A 26,092-nucleotide genomic window follows, 5' to 3' on the forward strand; every position below is an offset into this window, starting at 1 on the left:
CTGGGGCTTGAACTCAGGGCCCTGGGCACTGTCCCTGAGCTGCTTTTTGCTCAAGTTTAGCACTCTACCACTTGAGCCACAGCACTACTTTCAGCTTTTTTTCTGTGTGTTACTGAGGAATCAAACCCAGGGCCTCAGGAATGTTAGGCACTAAGCTACATTCACCCCTGACATGTTTGTTTTTGAATCATAGTGTGCTTTAACAGCTCATAAAATGGAGTTAGACAGATGTTAGAACTAATAGTACTGTTTTCTTCAAAGATAACTTTGTTAGTAAAATCTACATAAACACCATATATGCAATCTCTAGTTGCTTGTACATATGTGTATGAGAAGATTAGAGATTACATGGGGAGGAAAGAGCAAGGAAATACTCTTCAAAAAATATCACTTAATTTTTTAAAATTTTACATTTTATACACACACATATTTGTACTTAGAAGCTGAAGTCTGAAATACATGTAGATGTTAGAGAATTCCTGGCAAGGAGAACTCTTAGAAAGGTCTTGGTGGGGAGGGGCCTGTTAATGTGGTACTGAGGAATGGAACCCAGGGCTTCATGCATGCTAGACAAGCACTACCACAAGCCACATTTATACCCCCTAGCCTCATGGTTTTTAAGCTGAATGTTGCTTTTAGTGAATTTAGTATTTGAAACAGGACACTATTACATAATTTTTTTCTTTAATATGGAAACATGAATGTGATGGTCTAATGTAGAATTTCAGCTAAACTGTTAAGGAGAAGCATTGGAGAAAATCTAGGAACTTCTAAGATTTTATAATGGCTAATATAACAAAGCTTTGGTCTAAGAGAAATCAGGTTAAAATAACATAATGTGGCTACACTTTATTCCCCCTCATGCAAAGTTAACATAATCGGAAGTTCTTGTTCAATTCTTAAAAGTTATATATGTGTGTGTGTGTATATATATATATATACATATTTCTATACTTCTAACATGTATTAGAAATCCTTTTGGTTTCATTAGTTGAGTGTTAAAAGTTTTCTGAAACAAGCTATAAATTTTCTTTATACAGTTTGAAAAAATGGGATATTAATACACTGGAGTTTTCTAAGGGAGAAAATTATTTGTTGGGACTTTTTGTTTTCTTTTGTTTTTACTGCTAGAAATATTTTCATCATGAATCCAAAGACATTGTCAGTTTCTGGTCAATCCAGTGACATACAGTTTCAAAGTTGACTTACTCTGCACAGAAAAAGCAGCTTATGATATGGGAATATGGCTCATGTGGGAGTGTAAATTCTCTAATACTGTCAAGATTTTTGTTTTGTTTTTTTTGTTTGTTTTTTTTTTGGTCCGGTCGTGGGGTCTGAACTCTGGGCATGGGCACTGTCCCTCAGCTCTTCAGCTCAAGGCTAGCGCTCTACCACTTGAGCCACAGCGCCACTTCCGGCTTTTTTCTTTTTGCTTATGTGGTGCTGAGGAATCGAACCCAGGGCCTCATGCATGCAAGGCAAGCGCTCTACCACAGAGCTACCTTCCCAGCCCTACATGAGCTTTTTTGCACAAGGCTAATGTCTGAAATATTCAAGTATAATTAGAGTTGTGAAAAGTAAAAGTACATGAACAGTTTCCGGACATCAAAAATCAAGTTGGCAGAACTTGCAGATGCTAAAATTTTAAAATCTTTTATTGTAAAATTTAGAAATTTGTGGAAAAGATTGCCCCTCTGGGTGATTTAATAATTGTAGTGACATAGTAATGATGTCTGCTTTTAGAAAGAATGTTAAATGTGTAGTAGTAAGGATTTATAAAGAAACCTTAACTGCTGAATTTATCTTTATCAGGTTTGGCTACTTTGTGAACCATATTAGAATAATCAAGGTGTGTTTCAGACAGAAATAACATTTTTCTTATGAGTTTATATCTTTACTCTTGGTAATAAGTAGTCTGATTAACAATAGAAAATTAATATTGAACAAGATGTGGTGATACACATATTGAGTCCCAGCATTGAGACAAGAGAATGACAAGATCAGTCCAGCTTGGCACATAATGAGACACTGTCTGAAGAATACAAAAGAGTATAAACAGGATGCTGGTGGCTCACACCCTGAGATCTGGAGGATTGTGGTTCAAGGCTAGCCCAAGCAGGAATGTTTCCTATACTCCATCTCCAAATAACTAGCAAAAAGTGTTGCTTAAATGGTGGAGCCACCATCCTCATAAGTGGGAAGCCCTGAGTTCAAACCACAGTGCTGCCCCTCATAAAATTCTGTGTATAGTAGATATGTGGTAGATAACCCACATAGTAAAATCGAATCTCCAACCACACTGGTCTTTTTGGTATTCCTTAAAACCTATTCATGTTTTTTCCAAATTGTTACTTTCTCAATGAGATCCTATGACCACCCTATTTTAAATAAGCACCCCAGAAATCTTTATCTTTTACTCTCCTTTCCTTTTCATGTATAATACCTGCTCATATACTTAACTGTATACTTAAGCTTAGTTGTCCCTTTTGTAAGTTGCTATGTTCTTGGAGCTTAGAATGATGGGTGGCATACAGGAGTGCTATAAGTACTTACTGAAAGAAAAATCTACAGTGGGTAGAGGTGGGTGCTTGTGATCCCCAGCACTCAAGATGCTGAGCCATCCTAGGCTTCATAGTAAATTTAAGGTTCATCTGAGCTCTAGAGTTACATCCTGGTTTTTTTTTTTTTTTTTTTTTTGGGGGGGGGTCCGGTCGTGGGGTCTGAGCTCTGGGCCTGGGCGTTGTCCCTCAGCTCTTCAGCTCAAGGCTAGCACTCTACCACTTGAGCCACAGCGCCACTTCCGGCTTTTTTCTTTTTGCTTATGTGGTGCTGAGGAATCGAACCCAGGCCCTCATGCATGCAAGGCAAGCGCTCTACCACTGAGCCACCTTCCCAGCCCTTACATCCTGTTTTTTGTTTGTTTATTTTTTTTGTCAGTCGCGGAGCTTGAACTCTGGGCCCTGTCCCTGAGCTCTTCAGCTCAAGGCAAATGCTCTACCACTTGAGCCACAGCTCCCACTTCTGGCTTTTTCTGCTTATGTGGTGCTGAGGAATTGAACCCAGGGCCTCATGCATGCAAGACAAGCACTCTATCACTGAGTGCTCAAGGCAAATGCTCTACCACTTGAGCCACAGCTCCCACTTCTGGCTTTTTCTGCTTATGTGGTGCTGAGGAATTGAACCCAGGGCCTCATGCATGCAAGACAAGCACTCTATCACTGAGCTACCTTCCCAGCCCTTGAATTGTCTAATAATCTCCAATATTTTAAAGTAAGCTTCTTTGACATTAGAAATTACCATTTTTTTTCTTCTTCTTTTCGAGACAGGGTCTTGCTTTGTTGCCCTATTGGCCTAGAAATTTCTTACTTGCCTGCCTCAGACTCTCAAGTATTGATATTACAAGTGTGCAGCACTATGCCTGGCTTTATCTTCTTGTATATGTACTGGTACTGGGTGTTAAATTTATGACCTCATCTCTCACTTAGTTTTTTCAGTCAAGTCTGGTGCTCTATCACTTGAGCCATAGCTCCACTTCTAGATTTTTGCTGATTCATTGTAGCTACGAGTCTTACTTTTTTTCCTGCCTGAATTAGCATTAAGTCACGATCCTCCTGAGTAGCTAGGTTTTCAGGCATGCACCACTGACATCCAGCTAGAATGATCTTGATATTGATATACAGTAAAGAAATACTTTTTTTTTTTTTTTTGGTCAGTTGTGGGGCGTGAACTTAGGGTCTGGGTACTTACTATCCCTGAGCTCTTTTGCTGAAGGCTAACACTCTACCAATCTGAGCCACAGCTCCACTTACAGTTTTCTGGGGGTTAATTGGAGATAAAGAGTCTCACCAATTTTCCTGTACAGGTTGGCTTTAAACGGTGATCCTCAGAGCTGGGCCTTTTTAGCAGCTAGGATTACATTTGTAAAACCAGCAGCGCCTGGTGAAATATTTTATTTCTTTAAAAATTTTGATCTGGATGCAATAAATTTTAGACATCTGTATTGGAGTAATGTTTCTGAGATGCTTCTATATGAACTATCACAAAAACTTGAAGTTTTATTATGAGAATACCATACAGAGGAGTTACAATTACATGGACAAGATACCAAAAAACTTGAATTTTTATGTTTGATAAAATGTCATGGTTTAATTCATTGAATTAGTAAAGAACATTTTAACTATTTATTTAACAGGTTTAATTAATATTTGCATAGTGCTAAAATCTGTGATGAGTAGAAAAAATATTTGTATATTAAAAATATGTAAATTTCTATATTAACTCTCCATAAATATAACAGACTGCTTTATGCCGGTCCTGGGGCTAGAACTCAGGGCCTGGGCACTGTCCCTGAGCTGCTTTTGCTCAAGGCATGTACTCTACCACTTGAGCCACAGCGCCCTCCATTTCCAGCTTTTTCTGTTTCTGTGGTACTGAGGCATTGAACCCAGGGCTTCATGCGTGCTAGGTAAGCACTCTACCACTGAGCCATACTCCCAGGCCAACGCTTAGATTTTTTTAAACTTATTTTTCTTTTAAAAAATTCAAAATTTGTTTAATATTGTTTATTAGCCATTTTTTTTTCTGGTAGGTTCTGGGACTTGAACTTAGGGCCTGGTTATTGTCCCTAAGCTGTTTTTGCATAAGACTGATGTTCTACTGGGCTAGCTACTCACAGCTACTCAGGAGGCTGAGATCTGAGGATCACATTTCAAAGCCAGCCCAGGCATAAAAGTCCGAATTAACCACTAGAAAACTGGAAGTGGCGCTGTGGCTCAAGTGGTAGAGCGCTGGCCTCGAGTTGAAGAGTGCAGGGATAGCTCCCAAGCCCAGAGTTCAAGCCCCACGACTGACAAAAAGACTAGTGTTCTACCACTTTGAGCCCAGCTCTATTTCTAGTTTTCTGGAGGTTAATTGGAGATAAGACTCTCACTTTCTTCCACAAGATAGCTTTGAACCATGATCCTCAGATCTTAACTTCCTGAGTAGCTAGGATTTCAGCTGTGAGCTACCAGCATCCACCCCTTTCTGTTTTAAGTCTTGTGTTTTTTCACTTATGTTTAGCAAACATGGAAAATAAATTTGTGGATTTATTAAATCAGAGCTTAACTATACTTATTTAGAAATTCTATAATATAGAAAGATGAATTTGCTTAACTAGATTTTTTTCTGACTTTATTTTCATCTTGTAGTTTAGTGTTTCATTGCACATTAGAGTTTTGAAAAGTTAATGTTAATTATATATCTTGACGAAAGCCAGTCAGACATTGTGGCATGCATCTATAATCCTAGCTACTCAGGAGGTAAAGATAGGAGAATCATCAATTCAAACGCAGTTCAGGAAAAATTGGTAAGACCTTATCTCGAAAGCTAAATTAAGCTGTGCACTGGTGGCTGGCACTTGTAATCCTAGCTACTCAGGAGGCTAAGATCTGAGGATCGTGTTTTGACGCCAGCCTCAGAAGCAAAGTTCATGAGATTCTTATCTCCAATTAACCACCATAAAACCAGAAGTGGCGCTATGGCTCAAGTGGTAGAGTGCTAGCACTGAGCTGAAGAGCTCAGCGACAGCACCCAGGCCCAGAATTCAAGCACCACGACAGAAAAAAACAAAAAAACTAAATTAAGCCAGGCACTAGTGGCTTGTACATGTAATTGTAGCTATTCAAGAGGATGAGATCTCTGAGGATCACTGTTTGAAGCCAGACCAAGCAGAAAAGTCCCTGAGACTCCTACCTCGGATAAACTACCAAAAGGCTGAAATTGGAGCTATGGCTCAAGTAAGTGATAGAGCATTATTAGCCTTGATTAAAATAGCTGAGGGACAGTGTCCAGGCTCTCAGTTCAAGCACCAGGACTGGTACAAAAAAATAAACAGTATGAGCTAGGCTATTCAGTTCAACTCTCTTTTTGAAGACAAAGTTTCTAGGCATAATTTTAATAAAAGCATTTATTAATTTACAGCACATGAATTGCTAGACCAAGCTTTACTGGGAGGAAAAGAGAAGGGAGATAAAGTGTTTTTAGTTATTCTTGTGAGATCATTTGCCAAACCTGTTTCATTTTTGAAGGCTTCTCAGAGCTCAAGTAGCAACAGCCGAAACCCAAACCTGTCTGAGTTGGGAGAAGTCCAGTGGGACAGCTCTTCCTGTCCCCAAAACGCTCCACTCACAGTGAACCATTTTATTATTTATTTACTTTTTTTTGTCGGTCATGGAGCTTGAACTCTGGGCCTGGGTGCTGTCCCTCAGCTCTTCACCTCAAGGCTAGTGCTCTACCACTTGAGCCACAGTGCCACTTCCAGTTTTCTGGTGGCTTATTAGAGATAAGGTTCACAGCCTTTCCTGCCCAGGCTGGTTTTGAAACATGATCCTCAGATCTCAGCCTCCTGAATAGCTAGGATTACAGGTGTGAGCCACAGGCACCCAGCTACAGTGAACTAAAGTGAACTATTTTATAACCCATAAGGGACTGAAAAGTCCTTTGATCTGAGGAGTGGAATTGGCCAGCCAGGACATCAAAGTCTGTGAGAATCCATCTCCAAAATAACCAGCAAAAGTCAGGGATGGCTCAAAAACTGAGCACATCTGAGACCTTATATTCAAACCCCAGTGTCAAGGGGAGGGAGGGGGGAATGTTGGCGGGAATCACACAAGCTGAATTGAAGGTGAAATCTGCCAGAATTCTGCCACTAAGTGCTTTATAATAATTCAATCAAACCCCTCTTCTGGAGAGATGCACTTCATACTAGGTTTCAGAGAATCTCTCCAAAACTCCAGAGGAAAGGGATCAGTTCAAGTTGCTTAAAATTAAGCGTATGGGAAAGAAGATTTTATTGCCTGCCCAGTGCTGGTGGCTCACAGTTGTAATCCTAGCTAGTGTATGTGACTCCTAACTCCAATAAATTACCAAAAAGCCATAAGTAGAGCTGTGGCTCAAGTGGTAGAGTGCTAGCTTGGGAAGGGGGCAGACAGGGTGGGGGAAGGCAAAAATCTGTAGCATAGCACCCAGGCCTGACATCAAAAAAGAAAAAAATGGATTGGTTTACTAGCACTTAAGTCATGGATAAAAAGAGAATTGAAGAACTGAAATACTTCGGTTTGGAGGCAATGAGTTATAAAAGGTACAAGCAAAACCTTTCTAGTTAAAGTCTAGAAGTAAAGGGAGACATTAGCAGAAGCAGTTTTTGAAGAGAGAAACAGAATTTTCCAGAATTATGAAAGTAATGAATTTATGATGCTCATTGAATTATAATCAGAATTTTTTTTAAATTTTTTTCATTTTTGGGTCCAGTCATGGGGCCTGAACTCTGGGCCTGGGCGCTGTCCCTCAGCTTTCAGCTCAAGGCTAATGTTCTACCACTTGAGCCACAGCGCCACTTCTGGCTTTTTTTCTTTTTGCTTATGTGGTGCTGGGGAATCAAACCCATGCATGCAAGGCAAGCGCTCTACCACTGAGCCACCTTCCCAGCCCCTCAGAATTTTTAAAAAATCTATACCTAGACCCATGAAAATAATGTTTGGGAGAACAAATCACAGAAGTTAGTGGATACAGAAAAGGCCTGACATCACAGGAATGCCAGTTACATTGACAGTTTCTTTTTTTTTTGGTTTTTTTTTTCGGGGGGGGGGGGGGGGGGAGTCCAGTAGTGGGCCTGAACTCTGGGCCTGGGCGCTGTCTCTCAGCTCATCAGCTCAAGGCTAGTGCTCTACCACTTGAGCCACAGCACCACTTCCGGCTTTTTTCTTTTTGCTTATGTGGTGCTGAGGAATCAAACACAGGGCCTCAAGCATGCAAGGCAAGCACTCTACCACTGAGCCACCTTCACAGCCATACATTGACAGTTTCTTAACATGGGAAGCCAGTATATGGTGAAATTGAAAGAAATTATCAAAGGTTTTTACTGAAGAGGAAAATTCTTAGAGCAAAAAATAAACAATTCTAAGCAAAGTTAACTTCATAGCTTGTCAAATGCATGTGATGTTTTGGACATTTACAAAGGTATATAATTGAAAGAAAGTGTTCTGTATATACATTTTTTTTTTTTTTTTGTCGGTCGTGGGCTTGAACTCTGGGCCTGGGCGCTGTCCCTCAGCTCTTCAGCTCAAGGCGAGGGCTCTACCACTTGAGCTACAGCACCACTTCCAGTTTTCTGGTGGTTTATTGGAGATAGGAGTCTCACGGTCTCTCCTGCCCGGGCTGGCTTTGAACCGCGATCCTCAGATCTCAGCCTCCTGAGTAGCTAGGATTACAGGCGTGAGCCACCAGCGCCCGGCTTGTATATACATTTTAAATGCCATTAAATAAGTAATCCACTGGATTACTCTTCTATTTGTAGGATATTGTTTTGTGGTTAATAATAGTTCTTCCCTCAATTAGTTCCAATCAAAGGTCTTTAAGGGAAATGTATTTGTGCACACTTGAATTTCTAAGACTTGAATTTTGGGCCTTGGACTTACCAGGCATTCTACCACTTGAGCCATGTCTCCAGACCTTTCTGCTTTTAATTATTTTTAAAATAGTTTTTGCCTTTGGCAGCCCAGAACTGAAATTCTATTTACACTTTCCACATAACTAGCATGACTGGTGTGAACCACCAAGCCCAGTTTATTGGTTGAGATGAGGTCTCACTATTTGTTCTAACTGGCATTGAATTTCATTTTTCCTCCATGAATAGCTGGGATTATAGGAATGAGCCACCATAACAACATAATTGTAAAAGAAATTTATAGCTTCCTTTTTCAGCCATGCCTCTCCACATGCAAGGCAGGGGCAGCAGTTCAGTAAATAAACTTCTTTTCCTGCCTGAAAAAAAAAGGGGAGGGGCATAGCTGGGAAGGTGGCTCAGTGGTAGAGTGCTTGTCTTGTATGCATGAGGCCCTGGGTTCGATTCCTCAGCACCACATAAACAGAAAAAGCCCGAAGTGGCGCTATGGTTCCAGTGGTAGAGTGCTAGCCTTGAGCTGAAGAGCTGAGGGAACAGCACCCAGGCCCAGAGTTCAGGCCCCACAACTCACCAAAAAAAAAATGATGTTTGAGCTTCATTTTCCTGAAGATTTTATATATTTTCTTAATTTTTTATTTTTATTTTTGTCAGTCATGGGGCTTGGACTTAGCGCCTGCGTACAGTCCCTGAGCTCTTTTTTGCTCAAGGCTAGTGCTCTATCACTTTGAGCCACAGTGCCACTTCCAGTTTTCTCTTGATTAATTGGAGATAAGTGTCTCATATTTTTCCTGCCTAGGCTGGCTTTGAACCTCAATCCTCAGATTTCAGTCTCCTGAGTAGCCTGGATTACTAACTAGTGTGAGCCACTGGCTCCCAGCTTATAAATTTTATTTATCACTTTAAAAGTAGACTTGTAAATCTTGCTTATAGGTTAAGTGCTAGAAGTTTCGTTTGTGATCTCAAGCAATTTCTTTTTCTGTCTCTGTCTCTTCTCTCCTCTCCTCTCTCTCCCCCCAGGTCTGGGCCATGAACCCAGAGCCTGGGCACTGTCGCTGAGCTTCTTTTGCTCAAAGATAGCTTGAACTCAGGGCCTAGGCACTGTTCCTGAGCCTGTCTGTGCTCAAGATTAGCACTCTACCTACCATTTGAGCCACAGCATCACTTCCGGCTTTTTCTATTTATGTGGTACTGAGGAAAGGAACCCAGGGCAAGCACTCCACTAAGCCACATTTCCAGCCTCTGTGTGTGCGTGTGCGTGCCCATACATACACCAATATGGGGGCTTGATCTCAGAGCTGTCATTTAGCTTTTTTGTTTATGGTAGGTACCCTTGACTTGATCCACCTCTTCTGGCTTTTTGCTGGTTAATTGGAGATAAGAGTCCATAGACTTTTCTGCTATGGACTTTTCTGCCTGGTCTGGCTTTAAGCTAGTCTTTTTTTTGGGGGGGGGGGGGTCCGTCGTGGGGCCTGAACTCTGGGCCTGGGCCCTGTCCCTCAGCTCTTCAGCTCAAGACTAGTGCTCTACCACTTGAGCTACAGCGCCACCTACGGTTTTTTGCTTATGTGGTGCTGAGGAATCGAACCCAGGGCCTCATGCATGCAAGGCAAGTGCTTTACCACTGAGCCACCTTCCCAACCCCTTTAAGCTAGTCTTCTAAGCTATGGTACCCTCCTATTTCAAGCCTTTTGTAGTTGGGAGAACAGACAATCCTAGTCATACTTTGCTTGATAGTTTATTGATTTTCAGGTTTTTTTGGTTTTGTTTTGGTAGGTCGTGTGGCCTGAACTCTGGGCCTGGGCGCTGTCCCTCAGCTCTTCAGCTCAAGACTAGCACTTTACCACTTGAGCTACAGCACCACCTACGGTTTTCTCGTGGTTTATTGGAGATAAAAGTTTCACGGACTTTCTTGCCTGGACTGGCTTTGAACCGAGATCCTCAGATCTCAGCCTCCTGAGTAGCTAGGATTACAGGCGAGGCTAGTTTTTACTCTTAAATGATGATAGGATAACATTATCCTTCCTTTAGTCTGTCTGGTCTCTCCTCCCTCCTTTCCTTCTGTCAGACCTGGGGCTTGCACTCAGGGCCTCACACTTTGCTTGGGTTTTTTACTAAAGGCTAGCATTATACCATTTGAGCCACACTTACTTTTATCAGCTCTACTTTGGGCTTTATAGTGATATAGAGATAAAAATCTCATGGACTTGGCTGCCTAGACTGGCTTTGAAATGTCATCCTCAAATTTCAGCCTCCAGTAGCTAGGATTACAGACATTAGCCTGGTGCCCAGTTTTAAACATTTTTTTTAATTGAAAATTTTTTGGGGGGGCCGGCAGGGAGGAAACATACTGGGGTTGAAATTCAGGGTCTTCTAATGAAGTATTCTACTTTTACCTCAAGTGAGGGGATTTTCTTTTTTTAAAAAAATATAATGTTTTAGCAGAAATTACAAAGCTCATAATAAGCTTCTGACAAAGTTATATATCCATGCACTTCCCTTGGTATTTACAATAGTGTATTACATAAGTTATTTAGAATACTTATAGTACGCAAATGAATGTATGGTGTATGACTGTAATTCAAGCACTTACAAGGCTAAGGCAGGAGAATCGCAAATTGAAGGCCAGCCTAAATGGCATAGCAAGACCTTGTCTCAAAAAATAAAACTAAAAAAAAGTCTTCATGAAATTTCTACAAGTATACTTGCTCACTTGTTTTCCATAGAAGGAGGACATGTTTAAATGGACTACTGAAAACATACCATCATTATAAGTTTAAATTAAATGCTCTAAATACATAAACAAATAATATTTAGGAATTGAATGCTGATTTTAAAAGAAACTGATGTGATATCAAGTGAATGTGAAAAATAGTTGAGAAAAGCAGAACTTGGTTAAAGAAAATAATATATTCTTTTTTTGGGGGGGTCCGGTCGTGGGGCCTCAAGGCTAGCGGTCTACCACTTGAGCCCACAGCACCACTTCCAGCTTTTTTTTCTTTTTGCTTATGTGGTGCTGAGGAATCGAACCCAGGGCCTCATGCATGCAAGGCAAGCGCTCTACCACTGAGCGACCTTCCCCAGCCCCAGAAAATAATATATTCTTATTTAGAAGAGTAATATATGTTTATTGTAGAAAACAAGTACTAGCATACAAGTAAAAAATCCACATTTCCATTACATTTACTTCTCCTTTTTGGTACCAGCCCTTGAACTCAAAGCCTCATGATCTGATGGGTTTTTCCACTGAAAGATGATATTCCACCACTTGAGTCAACCCTCACGTACAGCTTTTGTTGGTAAATTGTTGATAAGAGTTTCATGGACTTTTCTGTCAGGCCTGGCTTTGAGCCATGATCCTTCTGAGTAGCTAGAATTATAGGCATGAACCACTGGCACCCAGCCAAAATTCTACTTTTGCATAATATACTCTATGGATCTGTTTCCATTTTTTATTATAAATATTCCTCATTGCTTTTATACTTTTGTGTATGTGTAAGCCTATGCCATTTATTAGATAAAGCATAATTTAACTCCTCATTTTGCCTTTGGTCATTTGTGTCCCTTGATAATCTGTATTAAAAATACTCTTTCAGTGAACATTGTCAGGCCTGGTGCCCTGCTTAGACATACATTGTTTTTGAGAACAGTATAATGAAGTAGTTGAAAACTCAGCTCTAGCTGGGTGGCTTACTCCTGTAATCCTAACTACTCAGGAGCCTAGGATCTGAGAATCATGTCCAGGCTGGAAAGTCCATGAGATTTATATTCAATTAACCAGCAAAAAGCTGGAAATGGAACTGGCAGCACAAGTGTAGAGCACTAGCCTTGAGCAGAAAAGCTTAGAGATCATATCCAGGTCCTGAATACAAGCCCTAGGACCAGCACAAAACAAAACAAAAACAAAAACTCAGTTCTATGCAACGGTTTGGGAGCTTTCAATGTTAAGTTAGCCTGGGCTACATAGTGAGACTGTCTCCAAAAAATAAAAAATAACAGCTGCATAATCTTATCCCTGTGCCTCTATTTCTTCTTCCTTAAATGGGGAATAATAGTATTTAGTCTTGAACTCAGTGTCTGGGTTAACAAGCTCTGAGCCACTGGCAATCAGCTAGTCGCCTTGTTTTTTAGTGTGTCAAATTTAACTTTTTTTTTTTTTTTTTTTTTTTTACCACAATTAGGCAATCTACTTTTCTAGAACACATTCTTTTTTTTTTTTTTTTTGGGTCCGGTCGTGGGGCCTGAACTCTGGGCCTGGGCACTGTCCCTCAGCTCTTCAGCTCAAGGCTAGGGCTCTACCACTTGAGCCACAGCGCCACTTCCGGCTTTTTTCTTTTTGCTTATGTGGTGCTGAGGAATCGAACCCAGGGCCTCATGCATGCAAGGCAAGCGCTCTACCATTGAGCCACCTTCCCAGCCCCTAGAACACATTCTTAATATGAGATGTCTTTGCCATTCCACAAAGATATAAAAAAAAACTTAAGCTCATATGATTTCATGGACTTGCACAAAGCCCTTTTCTCATAGAGACTTGGGTTCATCCCTTCACTGAAACATTAATTCACTTTGCATAGAACTCCTTTCCCTTTTAAATTTATAAGAGATGGAATGTACATAAAGCAAGTTAAGTTTAAATTCAGTTATTCTGTTTCTAACTTCAGGTTTTTGTTTCCAACTAGGTTAAAAGTTATTTGAAAAGGCTCTGATCCTTATTTCCATTCCAACTTGGTAAATTCTAAACATATAACAAAGACTTTGGGGGTGGGGGGTGGTGAGAAGGTGATGGAGATGAAACCTAGAGTCTTTATTTTTTTTTTTGAGCCATAGCACCACTTCCGGTTTTCGAGTGGTTTATTGGAGATAAGAGTCTCACGGACTTTCCTTGCCCAGGCTGGCTTTGAACCATGATCCTCAAATTTCAGCCTCTTCAGTAGCTAGGATTACAGGCTCAAGCCACCGGCGCGCGGCCTAGAGTCTTGTGTATTGAAAGCATGTGTTCTACCACTGAGTTTGTACCCTGCCCCATAAATATTTTTTAGTTGACTAAAAGTGGTAGAGCACTAGCCTTGAGCAATAAAGCTCAGGGACAGCTCCCAGGCCCTGAGTTCAAGCCCCCAACTGACCGGAAAAAAAAAAGTGGAAGGTTAATTAGTAAAAAGAAAGATCTAAAGATAGACCTAAAGATAATATTTCTCTTTAGTACATTTTAATTTCCATCATAAACTATAATACACAGGGAGGTGTAATTTCCACTCATATTTGATAGTTAATTTGCTGACATTTAAAGGGAGGGATTCAAATTTGTCTACAGGTTTTGGTTAACCTATTAACTCTACATTGGTATATATACACCAATGTAGATAGTGCATTTATATTTACATCTGTTTATTTTCTTTTTTACAATGCTAGATTAGATCCATGTCCTTTCATATGTTAGGCAAGCATTATGCCCTCGGCCTTATTTATATATGTATTTAGTAGGAAAAATATAAATTATAGAAGGAATAAAGTTTGGAAAAATTAGGAAATGGACATTTCTAAAAGTTAACAGTTATCCATTTTCTTTTTTTAGCCTCACCTATACTAACATGACTCCTTAAGTTATAAGGAGTTATAAGATAACTTATAAGTTATGCAACTAATGTTAATTAAACATGTGGAAAGTTTTATTTGTAGACACATTTTTGGGTTTTTCTTTTCTGTTCCTAGGCCTAAACATGGAGCCTGGGCGCTGTTCCTGAGCTTCTTTTGCTCTAGGCTAGTGCTCTTCCACTGGAGCCTCAGCTCCGCTGCCAGCTTGATGTGGGGGGCAGGGCAGTAATCTATTGGAGACCGAGTCTAACACAGTCTTTCCTGCACAGGCCAACCCAGAGTGGGTAGGAAGAAGAATGTGCTGCAACCACTTCAGCAACCTAGAAATCTGTTTGTAAATCTTGAGATGTTCTTCTAAATTGTTATTCTCATTCCTTAAAAACTATATTCTTAAGTCTTCAGTGACATAGTTTTCAAGGTAGAGAGGATTGGAAAGTAGGCAAAAAATAGTAAGGACAAAAAGTAAAGGTACAGAAAATAAGCTTATATTTAGAATTACATTTGTTTTCAGGATTAAGACTAAACTTTTTGGAAAAGTAGCAGAGAGTTGGTTGTCCTAAGTTGCATAAAAGTTATGCTTTAAAAAGCTTCAAAAGGAGCAAATTAGGAATGTAGGTATGCAATTCATTTGCTGCTCCTGGGGCTTAAACTTGGGGGACTGGGCTCTGTCCCTGAGCTTTTGTACTCTAGGCTAGTTTTCTACCATTTGTGCCAAAGCTCCACTTCTGATTTTTTGGTGAGTAATTAATCTACTGTCAGTGTCTTGTTATGAAAGTAACTCAGGCTAGCCTTGAACTTATAAAATTAAGCAATCCATTGAAAGTAAAAAGTTCAATAGTTGTTCAGCCCCAGTTTTCATTCCAAAAGACAAGTGGTGACCCATTAATTCCCAGGAAGTGACTAAGAGCTTGGGAAAAAATATATATATATTTTTGGTTGGTCATGGGGCTTGAACTCTGGGCCTGGGTGCTGTCCCTCAACTCTTCAGCTCAAGGAAAGTTCTCTACCACTTGAGCCACGGCACCATTTCCAGTTTTCTGGTGGTTAATTGGAGATAAGAGCCTCATGGACTTTCCTGCCTGCGCTGGGTTTGAACTGCAATCCTCACATCTCAGCATCCTGAGTAGCTTTGATTACAGGCGTGAGCCAAAGGTGCCTGGCTCAAAAATTTTTAAGTGTTAAAGGCTTAGGAAGGGCTGAAGGCATGGCTCAAGTGGTCAAGCACTTTAACAAGCTAAGTAATTCAAACCCCTATACCAGCAAAAAAGAACAAGGATAAGGAAGACATCATCTATATTTTTGAATGTATTATATTTGTTTTACTATCCCCTAAATAGCCACTTGTCTGAATCTAGTTAAATGTAATGTTTAACCAATCTTTACATTTTTTAAGTCATTTTACCATTCTGTAAAATAAGAATTATTATTAGGAAGCTGCAATTCAAAAAATTCCTGCTATAACAGGAAATTCAGATGTCAGGGCTGGGGTGTTACTCAGTATTAGAGCACTCACCCAGCATGTTCAAGACAGGATGTGATCTTCAACACTGAAAAAACAGACAAACAGTAGATAGATAGATAGATAGATAGATAGATAGATAGATAGATAGATAGATAGATAGATAGATAGATTAGAGAATTAATATTGAAAATCCCAAATTTTATTCTTTTTTAGCTATGAAAATCACATCTCCACATTATATAAATCTTGAAAAAAATCATTTTATTACCATACCATATAAAGTATTTGTATTTCATTATTCAGTCTCTCTCTTACACACACATTATTAGCAGGTATTAAATAAATGTTAATTTATTTTTAGATCAGTACTACTAAATCTATAAACTGCAGTCCCAAAGATTTTTTTTTGGTGTTTTTCAATATTACTGTTTTTATCGAGTAGTTGTATAAAGGGGTTACAGTTGAGGAAGGCAAAGATGATTTTTTTCAAAGTGGTACTGAGGCCTTCAAAACATGTTATTTAGGTACTTTATTACTGAGCTACATTCCCATTGTTTTGTAATGTTATGTAAACCAACGAAATTTGTATAACACCAGGCACTGGTAGCTCATGCCTGTAATCCTAATTACTCAGGAGGATGAGATGTAAGGATCACAGTTCAAAACCAGCCAGGGCAGGAAAGTCCCTGTAAGACTCTTCAATTATCCAACAGAAAACCAGAAGTAGAGCTGTGGCTCAAAGTGGTAGAGCTTTAGCTTTGAACCAAAGAGCTCAGGGACAGCACCTAGTCCCTGAGTGCAAACTCCATTGGACCAACAATAACAACAAAAGCTTGCATAGCATTTTATCCATACCCCCCCCCACACGTGGTGCTGAGGATTAACCTAGGCCCCATGAATGCTAAGTAATATTCTAACACTAAGCCACATCTCTGGTCCCACCCCACAATTTTTGTTTTGTGACAGGATTCTTGTGAGCCTAATTAGACCTACAAGAACCTCCTTCCTCTTCTTTTCCAGTTCTGGGATTACATTACAGCTGTTATACCTACATACCTGCTCCATGACATTGATTTTAATAAGGATACAAGCACTATAAGCTTTGCAAAATTATTTATATGCATGTAATGGGTTTTAACTGGATACATTTTCTATTAATGACAAATCTGAAATTCCAGATGTCAGAACAAAATACTTCAATGTATTTTTTTTAATTTAAAAATTTAAACCAAGCTTTATTTATTTATATAGAATAAAAAGTTTCTGTTCAAGTGCACATAACTATGTTAAATAGATGTAAGTATTTAACTCACAGATTAGATGTTTTATATAAGCAATAGTAAATAATACTTAGGATAGTACTCTAAGAAGAAAAATAATCTAGTAATAGGCTAGCTGAAGATAGAGTGCTCGACTTCTCTCATTAATAATGGATTTTAATGTGATCTGGACCCAATCTTTCCTTTTCTGCCAAGTGGGGCTAGGTAACAATTTTGTTCTTTCTGGCTGCAAATTCATACTTTTTATTAGTTGGCATACTTTCATTCCTTGGAACAGTCCTTTGAAATAGATGTCATTTCCACTGGGAAAGATTAGTAGTTCATACAGTGTAATCATTTTATTCATTTTATCACACTACAAATTTTGTCTTCCAAACAGGTTGATAATAAAATTATTTTTAGATGAGGTTGGATTACACTCATAATCCAGCTATTAAGGAGGTGGAGATGGAGAGAACTGTGGTTTGAGACCAGCCAGGGCAAAACATTAGCAAGACTTCATCTCAGTAAGTTAGATGTGATTTTTCATCTCTAGTTCCAGCTACTTGGGAGACCAGAGATTGTAGGATCGTGATCTGAGGCCAGCCCCATGCAAAAGCAAAAGAACCTGCCTGAAAAATAACTGAAGCAAAAAAAAAAAAAATGCTGAGGTTATGGTACAAGTAGTAGAGTGCCCTGCTTAGCAAGCTCGAGGCTTTGAGTTCAAACCCCAATATTGCTAAGATTTTTTTTAATAAGTGGTATATTTTAAGTAATGGTCTTATAGCTGCTATGTTATGTCACCACTTTGTAGTATAGTCTCTACTGGAGGCTTGCTTGAACTCAGGACCATGTACTTGCTCTGCTGGCACTCACTTGAGTCACTCTTCCAGCCTGCTTTTTCTGCCTGATCTGGCTTAGTACTTTGATCCTCCATGTTTCAGCCTTTTGAGTAGTTAGGATTAGAGGTACAAGCTGGTGCCTGGATATAGTAGTATAATCTCTTTTTCTTTTCTATTCTTCCTCCACCCTTACCACTATGCCAACCATAACTGTGTTGTATGTTCTTGCTGGTACTGAAGCTTGAACCTGTGACCTTGGCACTGTCCCTGAGCTTTTTCATACCAGGCTGGCAGTCTACCATTTGAACCACCTCCACTTCTGGCTTTTGGGTGGTTAATTTGAGATAAGAGTCTCATGAGGGCTGGGAAGGTGGCTCAGTGGTAGAGCGCTTGCCTTGCATGCATGAGGCCCTGGGTTCGATTCCTCAGCACCACATAAGCAAAAAGAAAAAAGCCGGAAGTGGCACTGTGCCTCAAGTGGTAGTGCGCTAGCCTTGAGCTGAAGAGCTGAGGGACAGTGCCCAAGCCCCACGAACGGACCCCCCCCCAAAAAAAAAAAGAGTCTCATGAATGTAGCCCAGGCTGGCCCTCAATCACCCAAGCAGGTTAAGTCCTCTCTACAACTTTTCCTCAACTGCCAACATAGCTTCAGTGACTAGGCAGGAAAGTACACCTAAGGCTCCAGCAAACAGAAAAGAATATACACTAAAGCTGTCAGGACAGACCTCCAGCAAAATAAATTGCTGAAGAGAAAGAGACTGCTAGAACAGAGTAATAGATTCACACTATACAAGAGGTATTAACCTCTCCCCCTCAACACCGGGTTGTGGGGCTCAAACTCTGGGCCTGGGTACTGTCCCTTAGCTAGCTCTTCAGCTCAAGGCCAGTTACCACTTGAGCCAAGGCCACTTCCAGTTTTCTGAGTGGTTTATTGGAGAAAAGAGTCTCATGGACTTTTCCTGCCCCGGCTGGCTTTGAAGCTGGCTTTGAACCACAATCCTCAGATCTCAGCCTCCTGAGTAGCTAGGATTACAATTGTGAGCCACCAGTGCCTGGCTAACATATAAACCAAATACAGAAGTAGGTTAAGTGAAGGAAAATGACCACACAGATGCTTCATACCCTGGAGAAACTAGTAGACATGTTTTTTAAAATCTGAACAAAAACGTAAAAGAAGGGACAAAAAAAAACTGATTTTGAGAATAGAACCAGCAGCAGCAGACCTGCAGTATATAATGGGACTTCTAAAATGGGAGAGGGGGACTATAATTGTAAAACCAAAATTTTTTAATTGAAAAAGACACAAGTTTATAGGTTCTAGGGCATACCGAATTCCAAGCTTATGATAAATGACAGTTACCAAGTGCTCATTTGCCAGACAAGAACTCCTTTATGGGTGGAGGGGGGGCGGGAGGCTAAGAATGGGAAGGGATGGGAAGGGGAAACAAAGGAGGAGGCAACAATGCTTGATAAGAAATGTACTCATTACTTTGTCCATGTAATTGTAACCCCTCTGTGCAGTATTTTCACAATAAAAAAAAAAAAAAGAACTCCTTGAATCTTCCGTATAGCCTGCAAAATAAGTAAAATTAACTCCTTTACTCAGATGAAGAAAAAGGAAGTGAAGTGGATAGGCAGAATGTGAATCTAAGCCTTACTAAACAATGAAAAGCAGACACCTCTGTTCACATATAAAGTTTAAAAACACTGAAGATTAAGATGAACGTTTATAAGTTCCAGGGAGGAAGAGTGAGCTATGAAAAGAAAAAAAAAAATTCTCATCTGCAGCAGCCTTCAGCCAGAAAACTGCAGAAATTATCCTCCTTAAGAGGACAGAACTGTCTGAGGAAAGGCATGGTAACTATACCTGTATCCTAGCTATTTGATACGCGGTTCAGGATTGTGATTGAAGGCCAGCCTGGGCAAATATGAGTGACCCAATCTCACCTAATAACCTAGACATGGTGACATACACTTGTGATCTCATCCACTCAGGTGGAGGTAGAAGGCTCTTGGTCCAAGACTAGTTTTGGGCAAAACCCAGGAGACTCAGCTTGAGTTGATCTCAGATTGCAGTTTTCCTATACTGCCATCTTAGTAGCTGGGATTAAATTGTGTACCTCCATGTCTGGCCCTCTATTACTTGATTCTTAAAGAACAATAACAACAAAAAAAGTGTAGGGAGGAGTAAGTACAAGGTTGGTTAAAAATTGGTTAAATAAAAAAATCATAAATTTCTTTGATACTCTTAAAAAATAATGGTAAATGTTCTTTTTTATTTTTTTCAGATTAAAGCTAAAAATTATGACAAAGTTGAAAAGGTGAGTTCTCTGAAAATAGTTCGAGTTTTATGCTGAGGATTTTATGTAGATGTAAGTGCATATATGGCAGAGATAGTAAAATATTAACTGCTGTTAGTGATTATATAGGAATTGTACACATTCAGCTTTCTTAACTTTCTAAAAATATTCATAGAAATGCTCAAAAAGGAGGATTATGTATTTGTTTATGCAGGATTGGGATTTTAAAAAAAGAAAATAAGTATGCTCTACAACCAAAAGCACAAGAATTATTTTATTTTGTTGGGGGCCTGGGCACTGTCCCTCAGCTCTTCAGCTCTTCAGCTCAAGGCTAGTGCTCTACTGCTCTGATCCACAGCATCACTTCTAGTTTTCAGGTGATTAATTGGAGACTAGAGTCTCACAGACATTCCTGCCTGGGCTTGTTTGAACTGTGATCCGCAGATTTCAGCCTCCTGAGTAGCTAGGATTTCAGGCATGAGCCACTGGCATAGAGCTTGAGAGTGATGTTTAACTAAAAGGAAATTGTTATTTGTTTTAAATAAAGAAATTAGTTCCTGGAAAGGTTCTGGATTTTTGTAACTATAGTGTTTTATTCACTGGTACATGGGTTTATTTTTTTTGTGTGTGTTAATCCTGGGGCTTGAAGTCAGCATGGACTGTGTCCCTGAGTTACTTTTTTTTTTTTTTTTGCTGGTGGTGGGGCCTGAACTCTGGGCCTGGGTGCTGTCCCTCAGCTCTTCAGCTCAAGGCTAGTGCTCTACCACTTGAGCCAAAGCACCACTTCCAGCTTTTTCTGCTTATATGGTGCTGAGGAATTGAACCCAGGGCCTCATGTGTGCAAGGCAAGCACTCTACCACTGAGCCACCTTCCCAGCCCCAAAATTCTATTCAGATTTTTTTTTTTGGTCGGCTGTGGGGCTTGAACTCAAGACCTGGGCGCTATCCCTCAGCTCTTCAGCTCAAGGCGAGCGCTCTACCACTTGAGCTACAGCGCCACTTCCAGTTTTTTGGTGGTTTATTGGAGATAGGAGTCTCACAGTCTCTCCTGCCCAGGCTGGCTTGGAACCACGATCCTCAGATCTCAGCCTCCTGAGTAGCTAGGATTACAGGCATGAGCCACCAGCGTCCGGCACTATTCAGATTTTTTTTTATGGGGAATTAAACCCAGGATGTTGCAGTTGCTAGGCTAGCGCATTACCACTGCGCTACATCCCAGCCCTACTTTTTTTTTTTTCCCCCCTACCACTTGAGCCACAGCTCAACTTCTGGCTTTTGGGTGGCTAATTGGAGATCAGAGTACTTACAGACTTTTCTGCCTGGGCAGGCTTTGAACCATCATCCTCAGATCACAGACTCCTGCATAGTTAGGATTACAGTTGTAAACCACCAATGTCAGGCAACACATGAATTTTATTTTATGAATTCTGATAATATTTTCTTATGTTTAAAGCTATTTCAGAGATGCCTTATGAAGGTTTTACACATTGATTTATGGAAGTGCTACCTTTCCTATGTTCGCGAAACAAAGGGTAAACTACCAAGTTACAAGTAAGTGAAATCAGGATCTTTTTTATTTTTTAAAGATTATTTTTATTAGCATATGTTAGTTATCTATACAAGGGAGAGTTCATTGACATTTCCATCAAACTCTATCACTCTCCCTTCTTTCCTCCCCTTATTAAATATAAAATCTAGATCCTAAAAGACTGCAAATCATCTCCAGGCACATTGTCAGTTCCTCATTAACTCTGTTGTTTCTTGACATCACGAGGAGATTAAAACTTAGGTTTTCTAGGAAATTAGCAAAAGTGCTTCAAAGAAACCGTCTGGCATTAGAATTATATCGGCCATGCCTTTCTATGCAGAAGCACTGTGGATTTGCAACACCAAACCACTTTGTTGACAGGCTTGATAAAGTTTCTCAAAAACTATCTTCATACTTGTCCAGGCACCACTCTTGCTTGTCAGGTTATAGTTGCAGTGTGCCACTAAGGCAAATGCTGTGTAGTTGGCTGACTTCCCAGGATGCTTTATACCTAGCTGCTACCTATCTTTACTGAATCTCAATAGTGGACCTTCTCAGATACTATTTTTGTATATACCAAAGTTAAATTATATCTATGATTAGAATTCTATCTCTATTATCTTTTCTGATTATACTTACAAGTATTGAAGTATTTTCTCTCTCCATTTTATTTTATTTTATTTTTTTCTCTCTCAATTTTATATTGAATTTCTTTCTCCCTTAATTTTACTTCCAATGTAATAGATCTTCAGGTATAACTTACCTACTACTTACTGAGAGAACTATTTCCACATCTAAATGTGGTATGAAACTGGGCAACTTAAAGGATATAAAACTGAATAAGATATGGGCTTTATCTTTGATAAACTCATAAGCAGTAAATAAAGGAAGCAAAGTAAACAAATGAATGACCTTGACAAGTACAACATAAAAGAACTCATAACTTCCAAAGATGCCTTTAATTTTTGTTTATTGCAAAGGTTCAGATGTTCTAATCATGTGATTGGAAGTTATACTTTTCATTATAAATATATTTTTATAACAAAAATTTTTAAATGTGTCTTTATATTTCAGAGAAAAAATGGCTCAAGCTTATGACTTTGCACTGGATAAAATTGGAATGGAAATTATGTCTTATCAGGTAGTGTTAGAAAAATTAAAATATATACACAAATTTGAAAATGTCAAGAAAGATACTAACATTTTGTTTTACTTCTTAGATTTGGGTGGATTACATCAATTTCTTAAAAGGCGTGTGAGTAATTTTGTCATTTAAAATATTAAAATTAAAATTAAAAATTAAAAATAAGTAAAAATAGTTAAAATATTGGCTATAAATAGAATTAATCTAGAATTAGCTATAATATAATTGGTGACATTTTTCATCCAATTTCAGGGAAGCTGTTGGGTCTTACGCAGAAAATCAGAGGATAACAGCTGTTCGAAGAGTTTATCAGCGAGGTTGTGTTAATCCAATGATCAACATCGAACAGCTCTGGAGAGACTATAACAAGTATGAAGAGGTAAATTAAGCCAGAATAGTTTACTATGATAAGCCAAGACATTTTAATTTTTTTCCATTGTGAATTTGTGGAATCTAGCCTTTTTAATATAAGATACCTGAGTATCAATGTTAGATAGTCTCTGGGGAGTTTGTTCATATTAGAAGTTAAAGCTGAGAAAAATCTCTGTATTTATTATTAGTTCACTTAAAAGTAATAGTAATATGCCCTTTACATTTCAGTCTAAGTAGCATCAAAAGCAAGTATTTTCCAAAACAAGAAACAATTTAGCAAGGTAGCATTGAGTATAATTTTGAAAATCTTTTTAATGTCTGAATAGAAAGCAGCTAAATTTTCTTTTCTTGTGTGTGCCAGTATTATGGCTTGAACTCGGGGCCTATTGTTCTTGTTAGTTGTTTAGGTGAAGGCTGGCACTTGAACCACATTTCCACTTTTGACTTTTTGTTGATTAATTGGAGCCTGGGATGGCTTCAAACCTTCATCTTCAGAGATCTCAACCTTCTGAGTAGCTAGGATTATAGGTATAAGTCACCATACCCAGCCCAAATTTTCATATCTGCTTCTAAATTTTATCATTTATGATACTGAATGTAAAACTTCACTGTATTTTTGTGAGAGAAAAAGAGACAAATACTGTTTTAAGTAAAAAATATTTTAATCTCCCTGGGTGCTGGTGGCTCATGCCTGTAATCCTAGCTAATCAAGAAGCTCAGATCTGAGTGTCAGGGTTCAAAGCCAGCCCAGGCAAGAACATCCATGATTCCATGATACTCTTATCTCCACTTAACAACCAGAAAACCGGAAGTGGCACTGTGGCTCAGAGAAGTAGAAAACTAGTCTTGAGCTAAAGAGCTCAGTGACAGGGGCCAGGCCCAGAGTTCAAGCCCTACAACCAGAAACACATTTTTTTTTTTTTTTTTAAATCTCATGGACCTCCTAAAAAGGTCCTGGAAGCAGGAATTCTTCAACAACTCACTGAAAGCTGCTAAGCATGAGTTCACTGTTCCTTTCTTTCTTTGTACCTTGCTCCCTGTGGCCCCTTTTTAAGCTGTGCTCACCTAGTTAGCAAAAGGAGAGATAGGTAGATAGATAGATAGATAGATAGATAGATAGATAGATAGATAGATAGATAGATAGACCAACCAATCATGACTATTCACCCAGATGAAGCTATACTGTATTAGTAACATTTTTATAAGAAATAATGACCCTTGCCAAATTATTTCCTATTTTTAAAAAAACTTGTGATTTATAAAAACCACTGATAGCTCATAAAAAATAATTATTCAGCCGGGCGCTGGTGGCTCACGCCTGTAATCCTAGATACTCAGGAGGCTGAGATCTGAGGATCGCGGTTCAAAGCCAGCCCGGGCAGTAGAGACCGTGAGACTCCTATCTCCAATAAACCACTAGAAAACCGGAAGTGGCGCTGTAGCTCAAGTGGTAGAGCGCTCGCCTTGAGCTGAAGAGCTGAGGGACAGTGCCCAGGCCCAGAGTTCAAGCCCCACGACCGACAAAAAAATAATAATAATAATAATTATTCAACTTAAAAATAATTTTTTTCAGGTTGGAAATGTGGTTTAGTGGCAGAACACTTGCCTATTTGCACTGCACACGCTGCACTAGATTTAATCCCTAGAATTGACTTCCAAGAAATTAATAATGTATGGTTTTGCTTTTTTCTTAGGGTATCAATATTCATTTAGCTAAAAAAATGATTGAAGATCGGAGTAGAGACTACATGAATGCTAGACGTGTAGCAAAGGTATGGAATTCTATCATTCCACTTACTTTAATGATTATCAATTCTATGTATAGCAAAGCTTTCCTTTCCTGTTTTGTATGAATATTGATATTTTCTTTCATTAGCAATCCTAAGTAATGATAACTAATTATAGATAATTAGCACCATATCAACTAATAATTATCTATCTGAGAAAATGGTGTATTTACAATAAAATACTTCTAAAAACAGATTCTCTACTGATGGCATTATGCCAACAGGTCCTCAGTCATGTTGCTCTGTCAACTAGTACATCCCAGAGCGAGAGAGACCCTCATAGATCCTGCAGACAGAGCCCATGGGTTTCTGTTAACTCATTCCTGATAACCTGTTTTGGGGTGTGTAATATTCTGTTATCTTTTTCCCTACTCTTAGTTTTTAGATTATATTAACAAGTGGGGGGTTTTTGTTTTGTTTGTTGTTGGTTTTTTTGTTTTTGTTTTGGTTGGTCATGGGCTTGAACTCTGGGCCTGGGTGCTCGCTGTTCCTGAGCTCTTTGGCTCAAGGCTAGCACTCTACCACTTGAGCTACAGCACCACTTCTGGTTTTCTGGTGGTTAACTGGAGATAAGAGTCTCACGGACTTTCCTGCAGAGGCTGGCTTTAAACTGTGATCCTCAGATCTCAGCCTCCTCTGAATAGCTAGGATTACAGGTGTGAAACACCGGGGCCAACCTACAAGTGATATTTTTAACAAAATTTTCCAATCTCATCAACTCCAGTCTGTATCTAAGTTGTTCTCAGCTCACCAAAGAATTCTTCTTGTTGTTAGGAATATGAGACCGTAATGAAAGGCTTGGATCGGAATGCTCCTTCAGTGCCTCCTCAGAATACTCCTCAAGAAGCTCAGCAAGTAGATATGTGGAAGAAGTATATACAGTGGGAAAAGAGCAACCCTCTTCGTACAGAGGATCAGACTCTTATAACAAAAAGAGGTGACAAGATAACCCTGCTGGAATTCTAATTAAATAAATGGACAAGAGGCCATTTGATATTAATCCCATAGACTACTTGAGGCTCTTGGTGTTTTAGTTTTGTTGTTGTTTTTACCACTAAGATCTCTATATGTAGCTGTCTCAAAGTCACTATGTAGACCAGGTTGGCACTGAACTTGTGATCCTACTCCTTAGCCTTCTACGAGCAAGGATTATAATCATGTACCACTATGTCCAGCTGAGGCTCTTTTTTTTAAATTGATTTGTTTGTTTATGGTGGTACTTCGGACTGAATTCAGGGCCTTGTGCTTGTTAAGCAGGTACTCAATCACTGAGCCCCATCTCCAGCCTCTGATGCTCTATTTTTAAAGTCAGGTTATGAGTACAATGCTTCTTAATCAATGTCTCCCATTCTGTTGTTCTTCTTCC

General features: G+C 39.3%; 1 protein-coding gene across 1 annotated transcript in view; it reads left to right on the forward strand.

Moving 5' to 3' along the window:
- The window catches only part of Cstf3 (cleavage stimulation factor subunit 3), a 79,942-nt gene that overhangs the window by 34,734 nt on the left and 19,116 nt on the right, over positions 1–26,092 (forward strand). The window contains exons 4-10 of the mRNA XM_070032638.1: positions 19,884–19,916; positions 21,349–21,446; positions 22,498–22,564; positions 22,644–22,678; positions 22,820–22,946; positions 24,634–24,711; positions 25,501–25,663. Of these exons, the coding sequence (XP_069888739.1) occupies positions 19,884–19,916; positions 21,349–21,446; positions 22,498–22,564; positions 22,644–22,678; positions 22,820–22,946; positions 24,634–24,711; positions 25,501–25,663 (601 nt within the window). The remainder of the gene's footprint in view (positions 1–19,883; positions 19,917–21,348; positions 21,447–22,497; positions 22,565–22,643; positions 22,679–22,819; positions 22,947–24,633; positions 24,712–25,500; positions 25,664–26,092) is intronic.

Source organism: Dipodomys merriami, unplaced genomic scaffold, assembly GCF_024711535.1.
Source record: "Dipodomys merriami isolate MVZ:Mamm:240054 unplaced genomic scaffold, mDipMer1.0.p SCAF_21, whole genome shotgun sequence".
NCBI lineage: Eukaryota > Metazoa > Chordata > Mammalia > Rodentia > Heteromyidae > Dipodomys > Dipodomys merriami.